This window comes from Megascapheus bottae, chromosome 30 (genome assembly GCF_031878675.1).
Source record: "Megascapheus bottae isolate mThoBot1 chromosome 30, mThoBot2.hap1, whole genome shotgun sequence".
NCBI classification, from domain to species: domain Eukaryota; kingdom Metazoa; phylum Chordata; class Mammalia; order Rodentia; family Geomyidae; genus Megascapheus; species Megascapheus bottae.
The window spans coordinates 4,821,463-4,844,855 of record NC_143538.1 but is presented as its reverse complement, the minus strand read 5'-3'; the positions used below and the strand labels follow the sequence as shown (position 1 = coordinate 4,844,855).

At 47.3% G+C, this 23,393-nt stretch overlaps 1 protein-coding gene and 1 non-coding gene across 3 annotated transcripts; both read left to right on the top strand.

Annotated features, from left to right (window-relative positions):
* Positions 1–510: 510 nt before the first annotated feature.
* On the top strand, positions 511–21,548 carry LOC150044178 (uncharacterized). Of its 2 annotated transcripts, XM_090321345.1 has the most exons (7): positions 511–1,140; positions 1,733–1,877; positions 18,466–18,610; positions 18,800–18,981; positions 19,825–19,872; positions 20,337–20,554; positions 20,836–21,548. In XM_090321345.1, the coding sequence occupies exons 4-7, from the start codon at positions 18,875–18,877 to the stop codon at positions 21,522–21,524; spliced, it is 1,062 nt and encodes a 353-aa protein (XP_090177471.1). In that variant the 5' UTR covers positions 511–1,140; positions 1,733–1,877; positions 18,466–18,610; positions 18,800–18,874; the 3' UTR covers positions 21,525–21,548. The 2 variants fall into 2 exon arrangements, with proteins under 2 accessions (XP_090177471.1, XP_090177469.1); XM_090321343.1 differs by lacking the exons at positions 511–1,140; positions 1,733–1,877 and having other exon boundaries at positions 18,388–18,610.
* Positions 1,365–1,463, top strand: LOC150044179 (small nucleolar RNA SNORD116). The gene has a single exon (XR_016533329.1). It is a non-coding gene; the product is annotated as a small nucleolar RNA SNORD116 (small nucleolar RNA).
* Positions 21,549–23,393: the final 1,845 nt, after the last annotated feature.

Below are 23,393 nucleotides of genomic sequence, written 5' to 3'. Positions count from 1 at the left end.
CTTCCCCCATCAGGGAAGCAAACAAGCTATGGAGTCCCTGCCAGTAGTGATAGTCTGTCTGTGTGAATACAATCAACTCTATGTATACACAGCCATTCTGCATTGTACAAACATATCTGACAGTTCAAAACAAGATGGTTGAATGTTTAGTAGGATTTTGTATTCATAGCCAAGGAGATCTTCATGAGTTTTTGGTGTGTGTGCTAGTTCTGGGCATTGAACTCAGACTCTAGGCACCATTCCTGAGTTTTTTTGCTTGTTTGTTTGTTTGTTTTCTCACAAGGCTAGCAACCCTAGCCCTCTAGTTCCATTTCTCTGTGTGTGTGTGTGTGGTTTATTGGATAGAAGAGTCTCACAGACTTTCCTGCCTGGCCTGGCTTTGAGCTGTGATCCTCAGTTCTCAGCCTTCTGAATAGCTAGTATTACAAGCATATCAGGCCGGCAAACACAAAACAAAAACGTACAATACGTCAGTGGGCCGCCATCCTTGTAAACCCAAGCAAAAAGAGAGCAAACTCTAGGCTAGTTCTGGCCATTGGCGCGGTTTAGGCCCCTGCAGCAGTTTAGGCCCCTGCAGGCCGCCGTACACAGGGAGACGTCTAACTTCCGGGGACTCGCGACGGAGGCGGGGCGGCGCGCGGCGTGATGACGCAGTTCCGGAGCGCGGCGCAGAACCGCGCAACGGCGGCTGAGCTTGGGGAAGACTGCACGGCAACGCGGTGAAGGAGTTCTCGTGTGGTAATAAATGATTTCCTGAGGCGGATGTGCAGGTGTGTGAGCACACGCGGGGTGAAGCCAGGTCCGTGGCTGAGATGGGGAGACGCTGGCTCCTGCCCGGCCGTCTGCTGCCGACCACCTCGCGCTCACGCACGTGTGCCTGGGATTCAGGCCAGTGCCGGCGCGCCCGACCCCGCAGTCACAGAAGCTCCGAGGATGCGGGGAGTGACAGGGAATACGTTGGGGAGTCCCAGGATGCCCGTGCAGGGGACGGGCGCGGGGGAGACCCTGTTCTCCTCTGTCTCCACTTGTCAGCGCGGGGCGCCGTGGAAGCCTCGCAGGGAGCGGGGCAGGAGGTGGTGCGCCCTATGCGGAGGAGCAGAGCGGGAAGCCTGCAGACCTGCAGCTGCAGCCTTGTGCCAGGTAAGGGTGATGATCCCCCCAAGGCAGGGGCTGATCTTGTTTTTGGTCACTGGTAGCGCCGCTCGCTGGCCAGTGGGTGATGTCTGAATGCATCCCGCCCGGTGAGAAGGAGTTGCGAGGCCCCAGCGGATGCCTAGGCGTTATCTGCTGCCAGGCAGGTCCCCTACGTCCTGGGCTCTCCACTTCCCTGTGGCCTTACTGGCTGTGCTTGGGTCGATGATTCCCTCCCGCTCCAAACAACAATCATAACATTCTTTGGAAAAGCTGAACAAAATGAGTGAGAACTCACTACCGTCTGTCTCTCTCATCAGTGACTGAGGTTGAGCACCTGGCTTGACCTTAGGTGAGTGGGAGTGAGGCCCAACTCACTTGCGCCCACTCAGTCAGCTACTTGCTCATGGCTGAGGCAGCAGCCTTGGAAGGTTGCTCATGGAAAGTATCCCAAGGAGTAACCTTGGCTTTGCTTGGGTAGCTATGGGGAGAAGAGAGGGGGTAGAAAGGAGGTACCAGAGATGTACAGGAGAAATAAATGTGGCATGCAGGGTGTGGCTTGTTGTCCTCAAGTTGCCATTTGCTTTGTCTTCTCTCCTAGGCTTTGAGGCCCTGGATCGCCAGCTGACAGTGGGTCAGGAAGTGGTCCACCTTTTTCTGTTCCACTTGGAGAGGTGTCCAGTGCCCAGGCCACATGAATGAACTGGCTGGTGGCATTCTCACTTCCTGGTCGCTGAGGAAATTAAGTAAGTATGCCCATCCCCAGTGGGTGCCCATCCATCCTAAACATCCTCCCAAGCATTGCTGTTCCATCCGGTCGTGGGGGCCGTGGGCCAGGGAGCCGGGTCCCTCCATTGTCCTGTACATGGCTTCCCTAGAGGGTGCCTGATCCACCTGCTAACTGGCATATCTCATGAAGAGGGCACAAAGTGTATTTGCATCTATGATGCCTCCAAAGTCATGTCCCAAAAAAAGCTAAACAAAATGAGTGAAAACGTAATTCTTATTCTTATTGGTGAGTGAGGTTTACCAGCCTTGCCTGACAAGTGCACCAGTGAGACAGGCCTTCCTTTTCCCACTCATCCTTGCACCCGCCTCCACAACTAGCAGGGTAGCAGCTGTGAGGAGATGCCCTGCTGGTGAGGGATGATGATCTGTCCTTCTGTTTCACCATGTGTGCACACCCCTTGGAGAACTTGATGGGTTGGCCTTAATGATAGGGGCCTTTGAACTGGTGCCAGATGCAGAAATACTTGGTGTCAGAATGGGCAGGTGGGCAGGCAGGACACTGACTTGCTGTTGCAGGATAAGGTCTACAAGCAAGGCTCAGGGAAGAGCCATTCTTAGAACAGGAATCATTTGGTTCTGGGACTGGGCTAACAGAATATGGGATCCTTTTGTACCTGGAAAAGGCATGGTGGAAACTTTGTGGGAGATGTGTGCTTTGCGATGGTGTTTGATTAGGATAAGACAGGGCCAAGAGGGTCAGGCTGGAAAGCACAGGGGTGTGTGATCAGATTAGGGCCATGACACTGACTCCTGAGATAGCCAGTACAATCTGATGACACTTTTGTCATTCCCATTGGCATTTTGGTGGTCCCTGGTGTGATTGATGCATTTCTGGTTGCCATCAGACCCACGAGGAAACACTGAGTGGTTGAGTTCAGCTCCCCTCTCGTGGGCACCCCATCTGTCATCTCGGTTGCGTTTGCAAAGGGGGCAGGCAGGGACTGCCCTCTAGGATGGTTTGCCTTGTCAAGCTCTGGGTTTGATTTGGATGACCAGAGGCTCAGGCCAGGGAGACAGTACCCACGTTCTAGTGCCAGACGTGTATCTGTCAAGCCTTTCTCCCTCAGAGGAATCCTTGCTGGGTGGCACTTCTCTGTGTGTTTTGTGGGGGAAATCCACACATAGGAGTTTAATGTTGTGGTCTCTGGGCCAGATACCTTGCTTCCAGTTCTCTAGGATTCACCCCATCCAACTCCTGAGCCTGAGAGCCAGTCAGTTGCAGAGCCCAGTGTTAGTATGGCCACATGAGTGGGTGTGTATCTGACATTGTGGGTGTGGGATGGCCCTTGAACTGCAGGTTGTGTTTGCAGCTTGCCCTCTTTCCAACCCCATGAAGAAGTATGCTCCTACAGAAAAAGGGTGCAGTGAAACTGCAGGCAGGTCAGAGGCATCCAAGCCTTGGTAAAGATCCAGTGATACAGAGAAGAAGCACTGGTGTGCAGAGGATTGGGCTGGTGTGGTGTGGGTTTCACCCTCCTTCTCAAGCAGACATCTGCTTTGTCTCCTCTTCCCTGGAAAACTTACTGAGGGGTCAGGGAGTAGTCCGTCTTTGTCCTGTATTGGGGGCCAAGTAACGCCATGTCTAATAACTTTCTGCTGAGACCTGTACTAGGGGTAAACAAGTGAACCTCTTTATCCTGCCTACCTGTTGTGCTGATAGGCTCCCGCACCCAATATAAGGAGGAGAGGGATTTTTGGAGAGAGATTTTCCTGCCTTGATGAAGCTGCGTGGCGTCTCTTCGTGCTCTGGGAAAGGAAGGCTGAGTGCAGGAGGACAGTGGGCCCTCTCCTCTCACAGCTCGTCCTGGTCGGGACGTGTTTTTCCCCATCCTTCCTACTAGTCGAGAGGGACTGGGGACGAAGGACCCCGACATACTGGCGCCCAACATGGGGCACAAAAGGGGCACAACGGAGAGTTGAGCCAAGGGAGAGCTACATGGAGAAGGGACTGAAGGGCCAGAGAAACCTGAAGGAAAAATGCAGGCTGAAGTTGCTCACAGGAAAAAAGAAGACAGGAAGACAAGAAAGAGAGGGACAAAGAGAAAGAGAAAAAGAAAAAAGGTGATAAACAAGAGAAAGGGAAGCAACTACCTGCAAAAGACAAAGAAGAAAAACTCAAAGACTGAAAAACCAGAGAAACCTGAAAAGAAAATAATGCAAAGAAAAAGAAAAAGGAGGGACTGAAAGGCCAGGGAAACCTGAAGGGAAAATGCAGGCTGAAATTGCTTGGGGTGGGGTGGGGGAACAGGGAGAAAGAAAAAGAAAAAAGGTGGTAAACAAAGCAACTATCTACAAAAGTCAAAGAACCTGAAAGGAAAATACAAAGAAAAACCCATAAAAAAAGGCAGTAAAAAAGAAAAATCCATAAAAAAAGGCAAAAGACATAAAATTGAGGAAAAGAAAGAAAAACTCCTCCCAAAGCTAAGGAAAAAAAGGCAAAGAAGCTGCATTTGTGTCAGGCAAACACAGCAGAAGCAGCTAGGTGTTTTAACAGTAAAAGATTTCAATGATTGTTCCCAGATCACCTCCGAAGCGTGCATCACTTCGGCATGGTAGGGAGGAACCTCATGGGAGTCTCTGGCCAGAGCAGTGTAAGGGCGAGGAATTTTAGAATAGAACCAAGTGGGTTCAGACCGGAACGACCACGAATGTGTGTGCGAACGGGATATTTTGTGCGAGTATGAATGTGTCTAAACTATGTGGCAACTTATATGAGAGTAAACAGTTTAAGAACAGGTGAAAAGAAGTGCAGACACTCTTGGAAAAATACTTGAATTAAGTGGTAGTGATTTAGAAAGCCTGTGCTCCGGTGCAAACTAGTTGAAAACAGGCTAAAGCCTTTTAGGGTCCCTGAGTCAGCTTGAAGAAGTTACAGAAAATGGATCTTCGCCCATAACCCCCTTAAAATGAAGGGACCAGAGTCATTTTTGGAAGGTGAGATAGGACAGTAGTTTAAAACAAAAGTGGGGGATTGGAAGACTCTTCTAATTCTTCCATTGCCCTGCTATTCCCTATGGCTTGTGTGATAGTGTTTGTTTTTTCTATTGGTTTCAATAATGTTGTTCTCTTAGTTGATGTTGGAATGCTTGCTTCCCTGTTTTCTCTGGCTGTTGTAGTAAGAGCCCCTCAGTATATACCAGTGCCTGTACAGGCGGAAGAGAATGCTTTCCCGCTCATCAGTAAAAAGACTTCGGTATTTTCCTGGCTGTGGTAGTGGCTATTGCCACCTCCGTAGCTGCCATTACTGCCCTGATTATTGCCCTTTCCACTGCGGTTCCTACAGAGAATGCTTTGAATACTGCGTTGCAGACCCCAGAAGCCACCTCTGTATGGCAAAAATAATTATTGTTAGACAAATGTTAATATTCTAACTTTGGGTGATCTTTGCTTAAGACTATTTTGGGACTTGATCAAAGATGGGCAGGATTGATCAGTTTGGATTTATTTTTATGAGCTATAATTGTAATATTGCTTGCCTACAAAGTCAACACAGAAAGTGAATGCTGTCGGGGTTTTTAGCACTCTTTGCCTCCTGACCAGCAGGAAGGGCAAAGAGAACACTCCCCGACTAAGACGAGACCAGAAAGGATAGGGCCGGCTGGCCACCTTCACCCAGCCCTCCCTTCTCCAGAGGGAAGACACAGACACGCCAGGGAGAATGTCACAGCAGACTCTTTTAATGAGAAGATACCAGGGGCTAAAGTAAGAAGCAGGAATCTATTAACATAAAAGTAGGCAGGACAGGGGGAGGTAGGTGCGGTCAGAGAGGGCAGCGAGGCCAATCCATGGGTTCGAGGTAGCCTTATTTTACATCACAAACCACAGCCAAACCTCCCAACCAGGAGACAGGCAGGTTGGATCTCCAAAACCAGGAAGTGAGCACTGGGCCATGAGGTAGGCCTTTTACCTTTGATGTGACGTGCCCCACATCTCCTCCCTTTTGTTTTATTAAGCAGGTATTTGCCTTACTTGAGAAGTGTGCCTGTCTTAGGTTGTCCCCCTCTGGAGATCTTACCTGTCATTGACTACCACTCTAGCACTTCAGGCAATTTACCTGTAGGGTTGGCAGACCCAAACAGAGATTTGAAATAAGGGGGATGGCCAACGTCAGCAAAGGAAACCCTTATGTACACCTGCACATCCTGGTAAGGGTCAACCTCATAGAGTTCCCAGTCCGCCATCTCATAGCACAGCATATTGTTGCCAGACCACCATTAGCTGAACAGCTTTCCCTGATCCTGCTTTCTAAGACACTGAAGGAGCTTATTGATTACACAAGATCTGAATGTGAATACAAAACCCACTGTAACCAAGGGACCCGCCCACAAAGGGGAGAAGGTAAGGGAGCCAACCATAGTCCAGTCCATAGTTTGTATCGAGTTCATTTTGGAGGCATTTGGGAACCTCCTGTAGCCTTTTTATTGTAGGTAGCATCTTTGTTGGCAGCGTGGATAATGATGCTCAGGATGAGAAGGAAGAGAAATGAAGGGCCTCAGGTCAGAACCATAGTGCTGCCATCTTAAAGTTTAACTCATGCTTTTGCTAACTAAGGAACTGTGGCCAGCTGGCCATAGATTAAGGGAGCCAGCAAGGAACTTGTCCACTCACACCTCAAAGCAGTGATGCTGTGAGGTGCGGGGGCGGGGGGGAGGGGGGAGAAGCTGACAGTCAGGGTTTACACAGTCTTTTTAAAGGCATATATCACAGGTTTACACCCATCAGGTGGTCGGATGAGATAAGATGGGGATTAGGGAGCTTCCCAGGCTGGTGGAAACCAACGGAAGTTCTCACGACGCCGGGTCCCATTCAACTGTCAGAGAGTAGTTTTATGGTTTGGGAAACAAATGCTATACAATGCTATACGTGCAGTCTAATTTTGACACAAAGTAGGGTAGTTCCTGGAGCTTATGGACACCTGTGCGAACAATGGCTGACTAGGGTTCAGAAGTTCCTGTTTGTGCAGCCTCTGGGTCCTTGGTGATTTGTCGCGATCCCCTCGGCCGGCAAGGAAAATCACAACAATTAGGACTTGTTCTCAAGCCACGTTTTATTCAGCGAGCTCGCAGTTTCTCTCTCCTCCCGTCTCTCTCTCCTTTCTCCTTTCGTTTTTCTTTTCACTTCTCTTCCCACTTCCTCTTAACCTCGCCTTCTAAGGCTCTCTTAACCAATCAGTTTTGCTTCCTCTTGTAAACAAGCCAATCATATAGCACACTTTGGGCAGACCCTACTATGGCAGCAGGCAGACTTCCGATCACGCAGGAGGAGCGTGACTAGGCATTCCACTTCCTTAACTTCACGGATCAACAGATACAGAAGAACAAGGCAAACAGCGGAAATCGGCACCATCTTGTAATGGCGATTTTCTGGCTACCTACATCTCCCCCTTTTTTGTTTATTTGTAGTAGGAAGGGCACGAGGCCTGCAAAACCCCCTGTCATTCCCACCACAGTAGCAAGGGACCATGCCTGTCTTAGGTTGGGGAGATGCCTCTTGATCCTTACCCGTCATGGACACAAGATACTCGAGCATCGTGGTCTGTCTTAGGTTGGTATCAAGACCAATCTCCTCACTTACCCATCTTTGACTACTGGTCCAGCATGCTTAACCATACCTGGGGGGGTTGTTCCATAGTGATAGCCATTAATGCCTGTTTTATTATCAGTTGATCGCACTTCCTCTGCCTCAGTATTTGTCTGCGTAATGCAAACACAATCCAACACAAAACTCCTAGGCCCACACTCAACAATACAATTAAAGATACACATCCTGCCCATTCCTTAATCCAATTAAAAGAGCTGGAAACCCAATTGACAAAATCTTCCACAGTGGCAATATTCACCCGCGTGGTATTATCAATCATAATTTCGTAGCGCAACTGATTGGTAAGATTTTCAAATTCTAAAGACCAGGATTCCGTCAACATTTTCCCTAACCTTCTAGACAAATTGGCAGCATGAGAAAAATTATCATAAGTCAAAGAAGTAATACATAATCCACTACCCGTAACCACACAAGCAAGTTGAACATAACTATATACAAGATCCAACTGTTCCTGCAGTAAGTCCACTCTCTGATTTAACACCATAAATCCGCGATAAAGGTGATGATTAACTTGTATCTGTGTGTCCATCGCTTGAGAAACAGCCTTGGACAGTCTATTTGCGGTCGCAGCAGTCTGAACCGATGTCACCAGGGCAGCAGCACTAGCAGCAGCTGTTGCGATCAAAGACGAGATCAAGACAACCAAAGCAGTGACCCCAAGGTCACGCCTCGGTCGCTTTAACTTTACAATCAAGTCCTTCTCTTGCACTTGGACTGGAACAGGAACAAATGTTGGCAATCTCATAACCACAGCAGCACTAAACAGACTAGCATTCCAACATTGGCTCAAATAACATCGATTTTGTGAACAGTTTTAAAAAGAACCATTAACAGTATTATAATCAAAAACAAGAAACATAAAAGGAGGCCAAACACAAACAGGGCTAGCATCAAAATTGGCCTGATATTTACAGGAAGAATTATATCTAACATGATCATTATAAATTGAACCATCTGACATCATACAATTAGAATTTGTACAAGTATAATTACAATAACGAATCATCCCAAAAAGGCCAAGGCATTAGCACTACTACAAGCATATTTTCCACAAATTAACCAAACATTAAAGGGATTCTCAGGGTGAGAATAACGAGGTAAATGATAGGTAAAATTATAATTACTAACAAAAGTAGTATTGGCAAATTTAGCAATAAAAGGGGTAAAAGCAAAACCAGGTTTTAATCCCACCACTCTGGAACTCTGGCATCCTGTCCACTCCCACGGCCATACCAATTTTGACTTACACCTAGGATACAATAAAGGTACTTTGGCATTCCCTAAAAACTTCGAATAAGGGGCTAAGGGAGCTAGGGCAGTAAGACTTACTACACGTTTATCCTGAGAAACATTTTTTGCAAACACTCCTATCTCTTGCTTATCCAGCTGTATACAATCACCATTAGTAGCATTTTGAGATACACAAAACATAATGTCACCTCCAAATGCACGGCCAAACTATAATTTCCTAACTCCGAACTAAAAGGGACATAAGGAAGTTGTAATGAACCATTGGTAGTAAACAAATATGGAAAAACTCTAGAGGTACTAGTCACGGGCATCGGTAATGGGAACGTCTTCATCACGGCCCATAGTAGACGAGGCTCCACCAGCGGGCAAATTAATGCTATCAGCAATATTTTCTTTGCGATCATTTTGTTGCGCCTTTCTCACCAGTCATTCCGGCACCTGTGGAAACACACAAACTGCTCCTCGTACCCAGGAGAGCACGGGGTCTGGCCCATTCCATTGGCCAGTTAATATATCCTTCCGCTTTACCAATCCCTTGAATTGCCCTATAATTGGAGTGGTGTGCCGCTCCGCGGCAGAATGGCCTTGAATATCCAAATTTTAAAAATTTATAGTAAAAAGGGCTAATGAAGTTCTTTCTTTTGGTGTCCTTTTATACCCAATTCCCCCTTTTTGTTTTTGTAAATAAATTTTTAGGGTGCGGTGAGCTTGTTCCACAATACCCTGACCCTGAGGGTTATAAGGCAATCCATGGGAAAGCTGCACTCCCATGGTTTGGCAAAAGGCACCAAATTGTTTACTAGTATAGGCAGGACCATTATCTGTTTTAATAAGATAAGGCATTCCCCAGGAAGCCCAAGCTTCCAAACAATGAATAATTACATGATGAGTAGTCTCTCCCCCTAAAGGGGTAGCATGAATAATTCCTGAACATGTATCAACTGAAACATGTAAATATTTTAACTTCCCGAATTCTGTAACATGAGTAACATCCATTTGCCAAATTTTTTTGTTTTGTTTTGTTTTGTTTTTTGCCAGTCCTGGGCTTGAGCTCAGGGCCTGAGCACTGTCCTTGGACTTTCTCAAGGCTAGAGCTCTACCACTTGAGCCTCAGCACCACTTCTGGCTTTTTTCTATGTATGTGGTACCGAGGAATCGAACCTGGGTCTTCATGCATGCTAGGCAAGCACTTTAACCACTAGGCCAAACTCCCGGCCCCTTGCCAAATTTTTAAGGGAGGTAAGCCACGGGGATTGACACCTAATGGCACAACTGGAAGATGGGTAACACATTTTGGGCAATTTAATATAATTTGTCTGGCGGCTTGCCGAGACAATTTAAACCGAGATTGCAGGGTGCGAGCATTAACATGAAATTGACTATGAAATTCTTGGGCCTGCACTTCTGGGGTAAATACAGCAAAAGCCATTTGCATACGCGTACACTTATCCACTACATCGTTGCCTAGACTTAGGGGCCCAGGCAAACCTGTGTGGGCACGTATGTGCAATGGGAAAAAAGGGGCTTTGCAAGCACAAATTAATTCCTGCAATTGCATAAACAAATTACATACAGTGCTACTTTTACTTATGGGTCCTGCAGCTTCTAAAGACTGCAAAGCATTAACTACATATGCAGAATCAGAAATGATATTAAAAGAAAAGGAACAATTTCTAAATACAGAAATAACAACCTGCAATTCTATTTGTTGTGCTGACCCAGGCTGAAACTGACATAATACTGGTTCCTGATCCTCAACCAAATAGGCTCCCAACCCATTTTTGGAACCATCAGTAAAAATATTAACTGCTCCGGGTATGGGTTGCTTGGCAGTAATTACTGGAAAAACAATTGGATGTTCCTTAAAGAATTGTAAAAAAGGATTTTTGGGATAGTGATTATCAATTTTCCCAATAAACATACAATTCAAAATAGCCCATTCATCAATGGTGGCATTTAAAGCTTGAACTTGCTGGGCATTATATGGAACTAAAAGAAAATTAGGCTGATAGCCGAAATGTTGTATACTAAATTTAATTCCTAAAATGGATAAATTGGCAACTGCCATGGGATAATATTCAATAGATTTGGCGGAGGACATTTTCGGATGGATCCATGCTAAAGGTCCATCCTGCCATAACACTCCTGTAGGCTGCTGAAACGAGGCTAAAATAATTAAGGAAATTTCTCGCTCCCGTTCTGCTCTTTGTAAAAATGCTGAATTTAGTTTTTCTTCTAAAATTTCTAAAACTTTTCTAGCCGCAGGGGTCAATTCTCTCGGTGAGTCCAAGGCAGATGAACCTTGCAATAAATCATATAAGGGCTTCAATTCACTATTACTCATAGGCAAGGAGGCTCGAATCCAATTAATATCCCCTCAAAGTTTCTGAAAATCATTTAAGGTCTTAAGATGGTCTTTTCGCAGTTGCCAATTCAAAGGCCTTATTTTTTGGGATGTTATTTTACTTCCTAAGTACTGCACTATCCTATCCTTCTGTACCTTTTCTGGGGCTATAAATAATCCTCTATTTTCCAGGCAATTAATTAATGTGGCAAAGGCCTTATCCAATACGTTCTGATCTTTGGAAGCCAACAAGATATCATCCATATAGTGCAAGCACCGCACCGAAGGAAACTTCTCCCAAACAGGAAGCTCATCTGGGCTCTCTTGGTTTATAGAGGGTAGGGTAAAAGCAAACCTACAAGTATCCATACTGTTCAGCGGAATGGAAAAGAAGCAATCTTTTATATCAATAACAATTATGGGCCATTCTCGAGGCAAAGTAGAAAGTAAAGGCAGTCCTTGTTGAACAGGCCCCATGATCTGCATTTGGTTATTGATTGCTCGCAGGTCATGTAATAGTCACCATTTTCCAGATTTTTTCTTGATAACAAATATGGGAGTATTCCAGGGAGATACTGAGGGGCGGACATGTCCTAAATCCAATTGTTCACGTACCAGGGCTTGGGCTGCAAGTAATTTTCAGAGGGAAGTGGCCACTGAGGAACCCACACAGGGTCTCCTGTCTTCCACTGGATGGGCATGGTCTCCTCAGTGGCCCCTAAGAAAAACCCAGACATAGGTGTTTAGAAAGCTGTTTCACTGGGATAGGGGAAGTACGTCCCTGTAATTGTTTCCCTAATCCAAGACCCTGTTGGTAACCCATTTTTGACATGATTTTTTCTGCTTTGCTGTGAGTATCGTTGGTAAGTTTGAATTTCATTTGTCTTAGGATGTCTCTACCCCAAAGGGATATGGGTATAGAGACCACATAGGGCTGGAAAAGTCCACTATGTCCCTCCTGATCCTGCCAGTGCAGCATAGCCGCACTCATGTTTGGGGTAGATGCATAGCCTAATCCCTGTAACGACTGCGAAGCGACCTGTATTGGCCAGGCTCTTGGCCAATCCTGATTAGAAATAATACTTTTATCTGCTCCAGTATCCAGCAATCCTAAAATAGACTTTCCATTTACTAATAGTTGTAGGACAGGTCGTTCCTCAAGATCCATGGATAAATAGGCTGCATTGCCTCCCGAGGATCCAAAGCCTCGATTTCCTCGACTAATGTTTTTTGCAGGGAATAGTTTATGACAGCTAGGAAGTAACAGTAATTGAGTTATGTGGTCCCCAGGCGAGATGGCTGAAATTCCCCGGGGGGATTCCACCATGATTTTGATGATACCTTGATTATCAGAATCTATTACTCCAGGGTGAATTCTAAGGCCTTTTAGGGTGGAAGAGAAAGGGCCAATTAAAAGACCCACCGTACCTGTAGGGAGGGGGCCCTTGAGATTGGAGTCCACTAATTGGACTCCCATTTTGGGGGTTAATATGAGTCTGGTGGTGGAACAGAGGTCAAGTCCTGCTGACCCAGGAGTGGCTCTCCTCGCTGGCTCGGATGCCGAAGGGTTGGCCATGTCTCTGTTACTGGCCTGGAGGCAGATGTCATTGCCCCATATATTTGAGGGCCCTGGGGACGTGGGCCCTGGTACCCGTTTTTTGAACCCTGCTGGTTGAGTGGAGGTAAAAGCCGCCCTTCTTTGTCCTTCACTGACCTGCATTCATTGGCCCAGTGATTACCTTTCTTGCACCGGGGTCAAAGACCTGGCAAAGGGTGTCCTTGAGGCTGATTTCCTGCATTCCCTTTACTATTTTTCTCCAGGCAGTTTTTTCTCATATGACCTGGCTTACCGCATTTATAGCAGGCATTGCTTCCTTTTTGTCCCTGTCATTTGTACTACTGCAGCGGCTAAACCTGCATTGGTAAGGGGTCCTCCAATCTCTCTACATACTTTAATCCATACCTCAATACCTCTTCCTTTGTATGGGGTGATTGCTGCTCTGCATTCTTTGATACACTGCTCAAATACTAACTGTTGGATAAGGGGCATGGCCCTATCTGCGTCCCCAAAGATTTTTCCAGCTGCATCAACCATTCGTGCGACAAAATCAGAAAAAGGTTCTAAAGGTCCCTGAATGATTTTAGTGAGATTTCCTGCAACTTCTCTATTTGGAAGAGCCTTCCATGCCCTAATACCTATCTGGCTAATCTGGCCATAGACATCAGCGGGGAAACCCGTTGTGATTGTTAACAAAATTTCCCAATCCCAATAGCATATCTCTATTCCAATAGGGCCTTCCCTCATTTGCATTAATTGCAGCTTGTTCAGTGGCATACTCCATAACAAAAACTCTCCAGTCCAGGTATTGCCCGGGGCTAAGACAAGCTCAAGCAAGCAAGGCCCAATCTGCCGGGGTCATGCAGTGTCTATTAAGGCTCTCCACCTGAGCTACAGTGAAGGAGGCCCCCACTCCGTAGGCACGGACTGACTCGGCCAGTGCTTTAATGGTTTTGAAGTCTATGGGCTCATGATATCTCTGATTCTTGGGTCCTTCAAAAACTGGGTATCCTAGACAAAGTTCCTTTTGTACTTGCTTCCACACTTCTGGAGCTCGGGAGCGTCCAACACCTACAACAGGCGGGGTAGGAGGAGGAGGAAAAGGAGGGGGCGGGGGCAGCGCCTCAAAATGAGGAGCTTCCTGCCCTGTATTAAGGTCCAACCCCTTAACCCCTTACGAGACCTTTTCCAGTCTGAGATAGCACTAAGCCGGGGTACTGCACCTAACGCAGGCTCTTCCGGGTCAGACTCCTCCTGCATGTTTTCAGGTGGCAAGGGGGGATAAATGGAAGGAACCTTTCGATCCTCCCCTGAGTTCTCGCTCCTGGATTCTGACCTTTCCTCCTTAAATTCCTCCAGTGCTATCTTTCCTTCCACTGGCGCGCCAGAGCAGCGCTCATCAGACAGACAGCTCCTAACGAGTTTCCAAATGGGTTTTACTCCGGGCCCTAGTCGTCCTTGATCTGCCGCGGTGTCCAAGTCCCTCCCTAACTTATCCCAAGTAGGCAACAACAGATTTCCTGACACAGAGAACCAAGGGGCCACCTCCTCCCCATTACGGAGGAAAAGTCTCAAGATACTTTGTTTCCCTTTCAGATTCTTAGCCGTCAAGAGCAGTCACTACCTGTGACGGTTCTGAGGCCCCCATTCCAGAGCCTTTCCCCGCTCTCTTTACCTACAGAGGAGAGCAAAATGGATTGGTCCCCCTTACCCGGGACTTGCCTGTGCACCACCTTGAGTTCTGAAGTCCCCATACGGGCCGCCAGTTGTCGCGATCCCCTCGGCCGGCAAGGAAAATCGCAACAGTTAGGACTTCTTCTCAAGCCACGTTTTATTCAGCGAGCTCGAGCTCGCAGTCTCTCTCTCCTCCCGCCTCTCTCTCCTTTCTCCTCCCACTTCCTCTTAACCTCGCCTCCTAAGGCTCTCTTCACCAGTCAGCTTTGCTTCCTCTTGTAAACAAGCCAGTCATATGGCACACTTTGGGCAGGCATTCCTCTTCCTTAACTTCACGGATCAACAGATACAGAATAACAAGGCAAACAGCGGAAATCGGCGCCATCTTGTAATGGCGATTTTCTGGCTACCTACAGTGATTTTTATTCTGCTTACTAATGGGGAGTAATTTGGGGTCTGGGGGTAGTTATTTTTCATCTCTATACCCTGAACAGCTTACATAAACAACAAGACGGTTGCTGCTTCAGAATGGGGGCGCTTTTTTAGCTCTTCACACCAAGCTCAGGACTCACAGTGGCAGAGTGCAAGCCTTGAGCTGCAGAGCTGAGGCGCGGCACTCAGGCCCTAAGTTTGGGACTCAAAAGTAGCAGAGTGCTAGCCTTGAGCTGGAGAGCTGAGGGACAGTGCCCAGGCCCTGAGTTCAAGTCCAGCAACTAAGCAAGCGAAATGCCAATAGGACATTTATACAATGCAGTAAGCCTCTGCTTGGATGGCAGAGATGATGACAGATCCTAGAGTCCCTTGAACTTGGCCACTCGAAATTAATGAGAGCCGGGAGGTCATAGAATAGTTTGTAAGCACGCCTTACTAATGCCCGTACCTCTCATAACTGGGCAGGAACTTGTGTAAAACCCGACCCTGCCCCTTCCCCATGGTAGAAGTTTTTACAAGCTTAGCCCACGTCCTGCTGACCAGTCTCCGCAGCTAGCCATCCTACCTCACAAACAACATGTGCTAACTCAGATAAGGGTCGCTTCCCCATCCAAAGGCCAGAGGGATACAACTCAGCACATATTTCCCACTGGGCCCTGTCTGAGCAATTATTGGTCAAAATGTATAATTTGTTTCAAAAGGATTGGCTGCCTGCGTGCAGACCTTGCTGTAATGCTTTAAACTTATTGGCTGTAAAAGCGCGGGTCCTGCTATAACGGACTGTAAGGCTCTATAAAAAGTCACTCCCGAGACAGATCGGGGCTCTCAGCCACTGAACCGAACCTCACGGATCTCGAGGTCACGTGTACCTGAGAAGCCCGAGCCCAGACACTGACCCGAACCTTGCGGATCTCGTGGTCAAGTGGACTTGGGAGCCCGAGCATATGCCCGAATAAAAATCCTCTTGCCTGTTGCATCCAGTGGTCCGTGTGTGCGTCCTTGGGTGCGGGTCTCCGCGGGTCTTTTGGAAGGTGACTGAGGATTCCAACCACAGCTAAGCAGGGCGTCCGGTATGGTCTCCTTATTCCTGTGAAGGAGAGGGAGAAAGCATACCTCAAGAGGGGGTGCTCTTGGGTAATTAATTTTTTGTTTGCTGACAGTATTTTAAATCTCTAGCCAGTACCCAAATTGGGTTTGGTTCTCCCACCGGGAAGACACATCCAAATCCTCTCCCCACACTAATGAGGGGATCAGGGCCTTTCAATGGACTTCAACCTTTAAATAAGGCGTCTGATTAGACCAGTGTCTCTGAAAGGCAGTCAGAGGCTGATCTTCGGAAAAATTTAAAATAATGTAAGCATAGCTGTCCTCAATTGGTCATGGGGGTTGCCTCCCCCCTTTTGTTTTATTAAAACAAGGCCCATTATCCATTTTAACCTGTAGGGGTAAACTCAAGATAACAAAACATTGTAAAGAATGGCTTTCAGCATGTCAGGCTCTTTCACCGGAATGTGCAGTGGCCCAACAAGCATGTGAATGAGTATCTACAGACATAATTTTCCAAAGAGTGCTTAGTAGGTTACATCAGTCTGGCAGATAATGTTAGGTTTAAGGCCCCAACTTTTCAGGGAGACCCGTACCTCGTCATCCACATCCACTTGGCTCGGCTCGCAGACAATTCCGCTTCTGAGGAGCGTTCCTCTCGCGCCAGAACTGTCGGGGATTTTAGCGCTCTTTGCCTCCTGACCAGCAGGAAGGGCAAAGAGAACACGCCCCGACTAAGACGAGACCAGAAAGGACAGGGCCGGCTGGCCGCCTTCACCCAGCCCTCCCTCTCCAGAGGGAAGACACAGACGCGCCAGGGAGAATGTCACGGCAGACTCGTTTAATGGGAAGATACCAGGGGCTAAAGTAAGAAGCAGGAATCTATTAACATAAAAGTAGGCAGGACAGGGGGAGGTAGGTGCGGTCAGAGAGGGCAGCGAGGCCAATCCATGGGTTCGAGGTAGCCTTATTTTACATCACAAACCACAGCCAAACCTCCCAACCAGGAGACAGGCAGGTTGAACCTCCAAAACCAGAAAGTGAGCACTGGGCCGTGAGGTAGGCCTTTTACCCTTGATGTGACGTGCCCCACAGAATGCTAATGCGACAGGCATCTGCTCCCATGGAAATAGGTGCACCCCCTCAGGTCTGATTTGCTTAAATGGATGGCTGGTAGCCTATCAACCTAAGACAGGAGCCAAGTAAAAGGGACTTGGTGATCCCATGACGGGTAAGAAGACTAGCGAGCTTGGAGACACCTAAGACAGGCACAGTCGATCTGATAGGATGGTAGCCTCACATACCCTAGGTTTTTTCTTTTTTCTAAAATAAAAACAGGGGAGATGTTGGGGGCGAGTAACGCCATGTCTAATAACTTTCTGCTGAGACCTGTACTAGGGGTAAACATGTGACTCTCTTTATCCTGCCCACCTGTTGTGCTGATAGGCTCCCGCACCCAATATGAGGAGGGGGGGGGTTGGAGAAAGATTTTCCTGCCTTGATGAAGCTGTGTGGTGTCTCTGTTCGTGCTCTGGGGAAGGAAGGCTGAGTGCAGGAGGACAGTGGGCCCTCTCCTCTCACAGCTCGTCCTGGTCGGGGCGTGTTTTTCCCCATCCCTCCTCCTAGTTGAGAGGGACCGGAACGAAGGACCCCGACAGTCCTCATCTTGGAGGCGCCCAGGCCACATGAATGAGTTAGCTGGTGACATTCTCACCCCTAGGTGGCCTAGTAAACTAAGTGTGCGCTTTCCTGGTGGGACAAGTAGTGGCCTGGCTGGGATGCACTCCCTACTAAGAAGTGGTTCTTTGATGCGCTGCGGCTTATTGTGACAGTCCTGGCGGTTGGCCATGGGATGGATCCCTCAATTGTCCTGTGCATCTGTGCATGGCCCTGGGGCAGGGAAATCTGCCCCCACAAAATGTGCTTGGATCAATGATGCCTGGAAATGTCACAAAAAAGTTGAATACTTGCCGGGTGCAGTGGCTCATGCCTATAATCCTAGCTACTCAGGAGGCTGAAATCTGAGGATCACAGTTCAAAGCCAGCCTAGTCATAAGGTCTGTGAGACTCTTATATCCAATTAACCACCAGAAAACCGAAAGTGGTGCTGCAGCTGTCAAGGGGCAGGGCTATAGCCTTGAGCTGAAGAGCTCAGGGACAGTGCCCAGGCCCCAAAACCAACAACAAAAAAAAAGGTGAACACCATAGAGATGTCAAAATTTGTACAAGAAGCACATGGCAGGCACAGAGGGCCCTGAGAGGCAGAATGGTTTGTGCAGGATGAGAGTAATAGTGACAGATAAGGCATGGATCTGACCTAGGAATGGCTCCTGGAAGCTGAGACATGCTGGTACCTAGGGCTAGCAGAGGATGTAGGGATTGGACAGACAAGGTGAACTGTGCTGTGGACTGTGTCTCCATGTGCACATTGTGATGTGGGAGGGGAGATGTCAGCCTCCAGTTGGTCTTGTGTGAGGAAGCAGCATAGGTCATTGGGCTGAGAGGTGACCCTGCCTCCCTCAGAATGGAATAGATCATAGAACTCTGATAGCCAGGCAAGTATAAATGCCTGTCGGCTCAAGCCAGCTCACTTGGCCTGTGATTCAGGAGCGAGAAACATGTTTCTGTGTTGTTTTCGCAGGACGAGAGACTCACGTCTCAGGCAAGAGAGGCCTGATGGCCATACTGAACCCTATCGACCCTGGGTGAGCGCCCAGCCACCAGCCCAATGTGAAAAGCCCTTATCCAGGAAGAAACTAAGGAAAATACAAGGCAACTCAGGCAAGGTATGTTCCTGATAGGAAACCTATTTGACCCCGTCCTGGCTAACATTAGAACCTTCTTTTTGTGTGTTTTCAAGTGTCTAGACTGAGAGAGTACTTTGTGTGGTTTTCAGTTCACTCTATGACAAGTACTCAGTTTGAAGTGTGTTCCTATTTCCATGTTTGTAAGATTCATTTTCTTTACTACTTTAGGGTGACAATGATTCAGCCCCGAGCCTGAACGTGTGGCGCCCGGAGGCAGGCCTGCTGGAGAAGCTGGTGGTGAACATGGTCCGTGCCCACCGGAAAGGCGAGCTGTACGTTGTTAGAAGTTTCCTTCACAGCTACAGATCGTATGGGACAATGGAGCAGCTGCTGGCTATTCTTTTCAAAAAGTGAGTGCTCCCCCTTCAAGCCCAGGGCTGCTCAGCCTCCACTGGCTGAGTCTTGGGAATACCTGGCCCGGCCCTGAGCCTGTTCTTTTCACTGGGGTCTTCCCTTAGGCAATGGGACAAAGGAGTTTACACCCTGGAGTTTACAGGTTCAGTTTCCTAGTTCAGTCAGGACTCTGTGTCTCCAGTGTGGATATTTCATTTCCCTCAGAAGCTACTGGAGCCTCACAAGTCTGAATACTGAGAGGTTAGGAACACTCGTGTTAGCCAGTGGCACCCCACTTCAGCCCTCACCTAGGTGAGGCCCTAGGAAATCACATTTCCCATTAGTAAATAAGATTCCAGTAATAATCTTGTGAAGTCATGTAGAAAGAGGAAAGGCTGGGGGTGTGAACCGGGGGCCAAATGTCTTCTGAGCCATCATGGAAGGATTATATTGTGTGTATTTATTTACAGACCTTTGAAGTGTTTCCTTTTGTGTGTATGTGCTAATCCTGTATCTTGAACTCAGGGCCAGAGGGCTGTCCTTTGGTACACACAACTACCATTTCAGCTTGATGTCCATTTCTGGTTTGGGGCTGGGTCATTGAACATGAGTATGTTCAGACATTTTCTGACCATGCTGCCCTCAAATTGTGACCTCACACCTGAGTCTCCCAATTAGCTAGAGGCATGAGCCACTGGCTCATTGACAATGGACAGATGCATATAAGCCTCTTTGTAGAATTTTCACAGAACTGCATAAACATATCTCACTTGTTTGTCTCTGTTTTACATTCCCATCTGGGACTTACCCAGCCTCTTGGATGTTCTGTTAACAGCTGACTTCCTCCTCTCCTCCCATAGGTACAGATGCCTCCGCCCTCATTGTGAGGAAGATGAACAAATAAAGAAGTAAGTGGATTTTTGGTACAAAAGGAAGGCTTGTCCCTGCAAAATGGGTATCTTTGAGGCTTCTGATCCAAAGTGCAGATTTCTTACCTGCACACCACTTGTGATTTTTCACAAGGGGGTGGAGGCTTGGGACTTCAGTGGATGCCAGAGGACACCGCTGTGGGTGTGGGTGTGTTCTCTCAGGGATGACAGGAAGGGCTGTGTGCAGAAAGTCAGATGCCGTGTGGAAACAACCTTCTCATTGCCTGTCACAGTGAGAATTTTAGAGAACTGTCTTTCAGAAGCTTCTAGAAGTGAGTTATGAGGGACATCCCGCTTACAGTAGTCTCACCCCACTTCCTAACATACAAGTTGCATATTGGATGGACAGCCACAGCCTGCAAGTCCTGCAAGAAAGGGGCTATGGGAGGCTCAGGATGGCATCAGGGCGGTGTTCACTCTTTTTGTCCCCAATCTGCCCACAGCGCCCTCTGCTGCTTTTTCACTATGTGGATGGACTTTTACCCCGACGATTTCTTTAAGTGCCAGAACCCAGAGGCCCTGCATGACCTCATGTACTATGTCCTCCTCAATATGCCCTCCTCGGTCCTGCTACTCCGCTTACGTTTTATTCTTGACCAGCTGGAGGAGTCCAGTCGGACCAAGAGAAAGAAGAAGTCCTTGTGTAGGCGCCTGAGAGCTTGTGAGTAGAGGAGCCTGGGCCCCTAGGGACAGTCCTACCAGGCTGGTGATTGGCTGAGAACCCTCAGTACTAGCCAGGTTGGCAAAATGTCCTTCGATGGATATTCTCTTCTCTTACTGAAAGTACTCGGGCATAGCCATTCATGAGAAAGGCCCTACCTACCTTCTTATCAGTCCAAACCCAAATTCAGCAGCTTCCTCCATTAGATCCTCATGGAAGCTGAGTCACACCAGAACTTCTAGAGTCCACTCTAAGAGTCCTGTATGTGTTTCTGTTCTCAGGTTTGGGCCGCCGTAGAGCAGCTGCTCCTAAAGTGGAGATGCAGAACCCAGCGGCCATGGTGATGGATGGAAATCCGGAGCCACCACTGGACTCTAGACAGCATGTGAATATACAGCGGTTTGTGCCCTTAGTAGTGAGGCCCAAAGAGGTTTTGGATGCTGTGGACATCCCCGTTGTGAACCCCACACGTGACACGGGTGAACCTGCAGGCGACCCTGAGGAGGAGGAAGATCCAGAATTTCTCCCGTTGACCTTCACAGTCCGCCCGGACCGGCTCCAAACAAGTGAAGTCAGCACTCCTGCGGTGCAGGATGAAGGAGCCCCTGAGGGGCTCATGGAGAATGTCCCCGGTCTAAGTTCAACAGAACTCCTAAATGAAGTTCAAAAGATAGAGTCCATCGAGGAAAGCGAGTCTGTCCTCACAGAATATCAGGACAAATCTGTCCAGCTGCAGGAGATTCAGTCTCCACCTGAGAAACTAGAACCTGCCCCTGCCCCACCTCAGGAAGGAAATTCAGTCTTCACTGAGGCAGTAGATCCTCTTGAGGACCCCAACCTAGAATTTTTGTCTGAAGTCAACTTAGAGGAAGATGTAAAATTAGCGCTTCCCTCCTTCCTCCCTTGGACAATACCTGTTTTTATTTTGGTCTTGATAGTTGTAAAATGTTCACTCTATTTACTGTTCTAAGTTTATTAAAATGTGTTTCTATTACGTTGTACAATTCATGAATCCTAAATATTGTGGGGTTTTTTTTCCTACCTACAATCTAGTGCCCCATGCACGTCCTGGAGCTGTACAAGAGAATTACTGCATATACGGGGAACTCTGAAATGTGGCAAGGAATCCAGGCCATGCCTCTGTGGGGTGATAGGGCTGCTAAAAAAGCTAGGACACAGATCAGATGACCCAGAAAAGTGTTCCCCTTTGAACCTCAAGCTCATTCCATGTCAACTGGGACAAATGCCAGAGTAAATGTACTGGTATGTAGGACTCTCTTCCAGCAGTGAGTTTATCTGTGTACACATCTATTGTGCTTTGTACAAATATGTCAGAAAAATTCACCCTCAACATCAGAAAACTACTTTGGGGAGAAAATTTTTTTTTTTACCAGTCCTGGGCTTGAGCTCAGGGCCTGAGCCACTGTCCTTGGACTTTCTCAGGGCTAGAGCTCTACCACTTAAGCCTCAGCACCATTTCGGGCTTTGTTCTATGTATGTGGTACTGAGGAATCGAACCCAGGTCTTCGTGCATGCTAGGCAAGCACTCTACCACTTGGCCAAACTCCCGGCACAGTAATACACCTCCTATCTGGTGAATATAATGTAACCCTTAATTACAATAAAAAATAAATTATCTGACCATTGAACAAAAAAAAGAACTCAACAGTTCAAATTCCACTACACTTACAAAATATAAATCGGTTATAAAATTTGGCAATGCTGGGCCTAGCCAAAGGCAGAAACAATTGATATGTTAAGTTCAAGCCCCAGAACCCCAGAACCTGCAAAAGAAAACAACCCTGTAGACAACAGCTGCTATACCAAAGCCATTGCTGGTACTTTAACAGGGTCAGAGTCTCCTTTGTGAAACACCTTGAAATGTTAATCACATGTATTGCAAGGGCAAGTGATTTTTGGCTCTATTTGGTAGAGTGCTAGCTTTGAGCCCAAAAGCACAAGTATACATACTTCCCAAATGGCTTCATGAAAATTTCACTACATTTAAACGTGGCATTTATTGACAAAAAGTATCAAAAAATAGTCTATTTTTTCAGGAATGAGCACCTGTAAAATTGTGTTTGGTTTCCAATACTTCTTTGATTTTCCCATCTGTATGTGTTTGCATTTTCTCCAGATGACAGCACAGAGGGACTTGAAGGTCAGATTATTAGGTTATAGAAAGCTAACAATGTCCTAGGACAAAGATGTCAAAAATGAAAGCACCCATCTCAGAAAACCACATGGACACAGGCACATATAGAGAAAGGGTTTTTTTGTCAACAGAGGAGCTGACAAGGCTAGTTCTCTTCCCAGAGGGAGAGAGAAAGTGCTTTTCTTTGTCTAGGGTGGTTCTTTTTGTGGCTATCTAAAAATGTAAGGCACAATTAATAAAAAGTGAAAAAAAAAAAAAAAAGCTTCCCAGCAGACCCAAGAGAGGCACAGTCAAGGAGTGATTGATCCCCAGAAGGGCTATAACAGACCTCAGATTCCAGATTGTCTCAGGCTAGCAGCTATCTTCTCATAGATTTATGTTTTGTTATACTCTGCCACTCATGTTTATACAGTAGCAACACATTTTTTCCCAAGAAAAACGTCTCTCAGACGTTAACAAATCTAGAGCCCTTCAGTTTTGGAGGGCCATGTTTGCCAGAGATTGGTTGTATCTGTAGCAGGTTGAGGGCCACTGTGGTTTCATTAGCCTGTAGTGCTTCGTGTGTCTAGCTGTTGAATGATACAAACCTCTTGAGGATTTTTTTTTTCAACAGATGTTAGCTACCAGGCTTATTCCTACCAAAAGAGGTAGGTGGAGAGCTCATTCTGTAGGCTTGGTATCCTA

Coding starts and splice junctions, on each gene's coding strand:
- LOC150044178 (XM_090321343.1), top strand. CDS start 18,443: ATGTTTCTGTGTTGTTTTCGCAGGACGAGAGACTCACGTCTCAGGCAA. Junction 18,611..18,799: donor TACAAGGCAACTCAGGCAAG/GTATGTTCCTGA, acceptor TTACTACTTTAG/GGTGACAATGATTCAGCCCC. Junction 19,873..20,336: donor GAAGATGAACAAATAAAGAA/GTAAGTGGATTT, acceptor ATCTGCCCACAG/CGCCCTCTGCTGCTTTTTCA.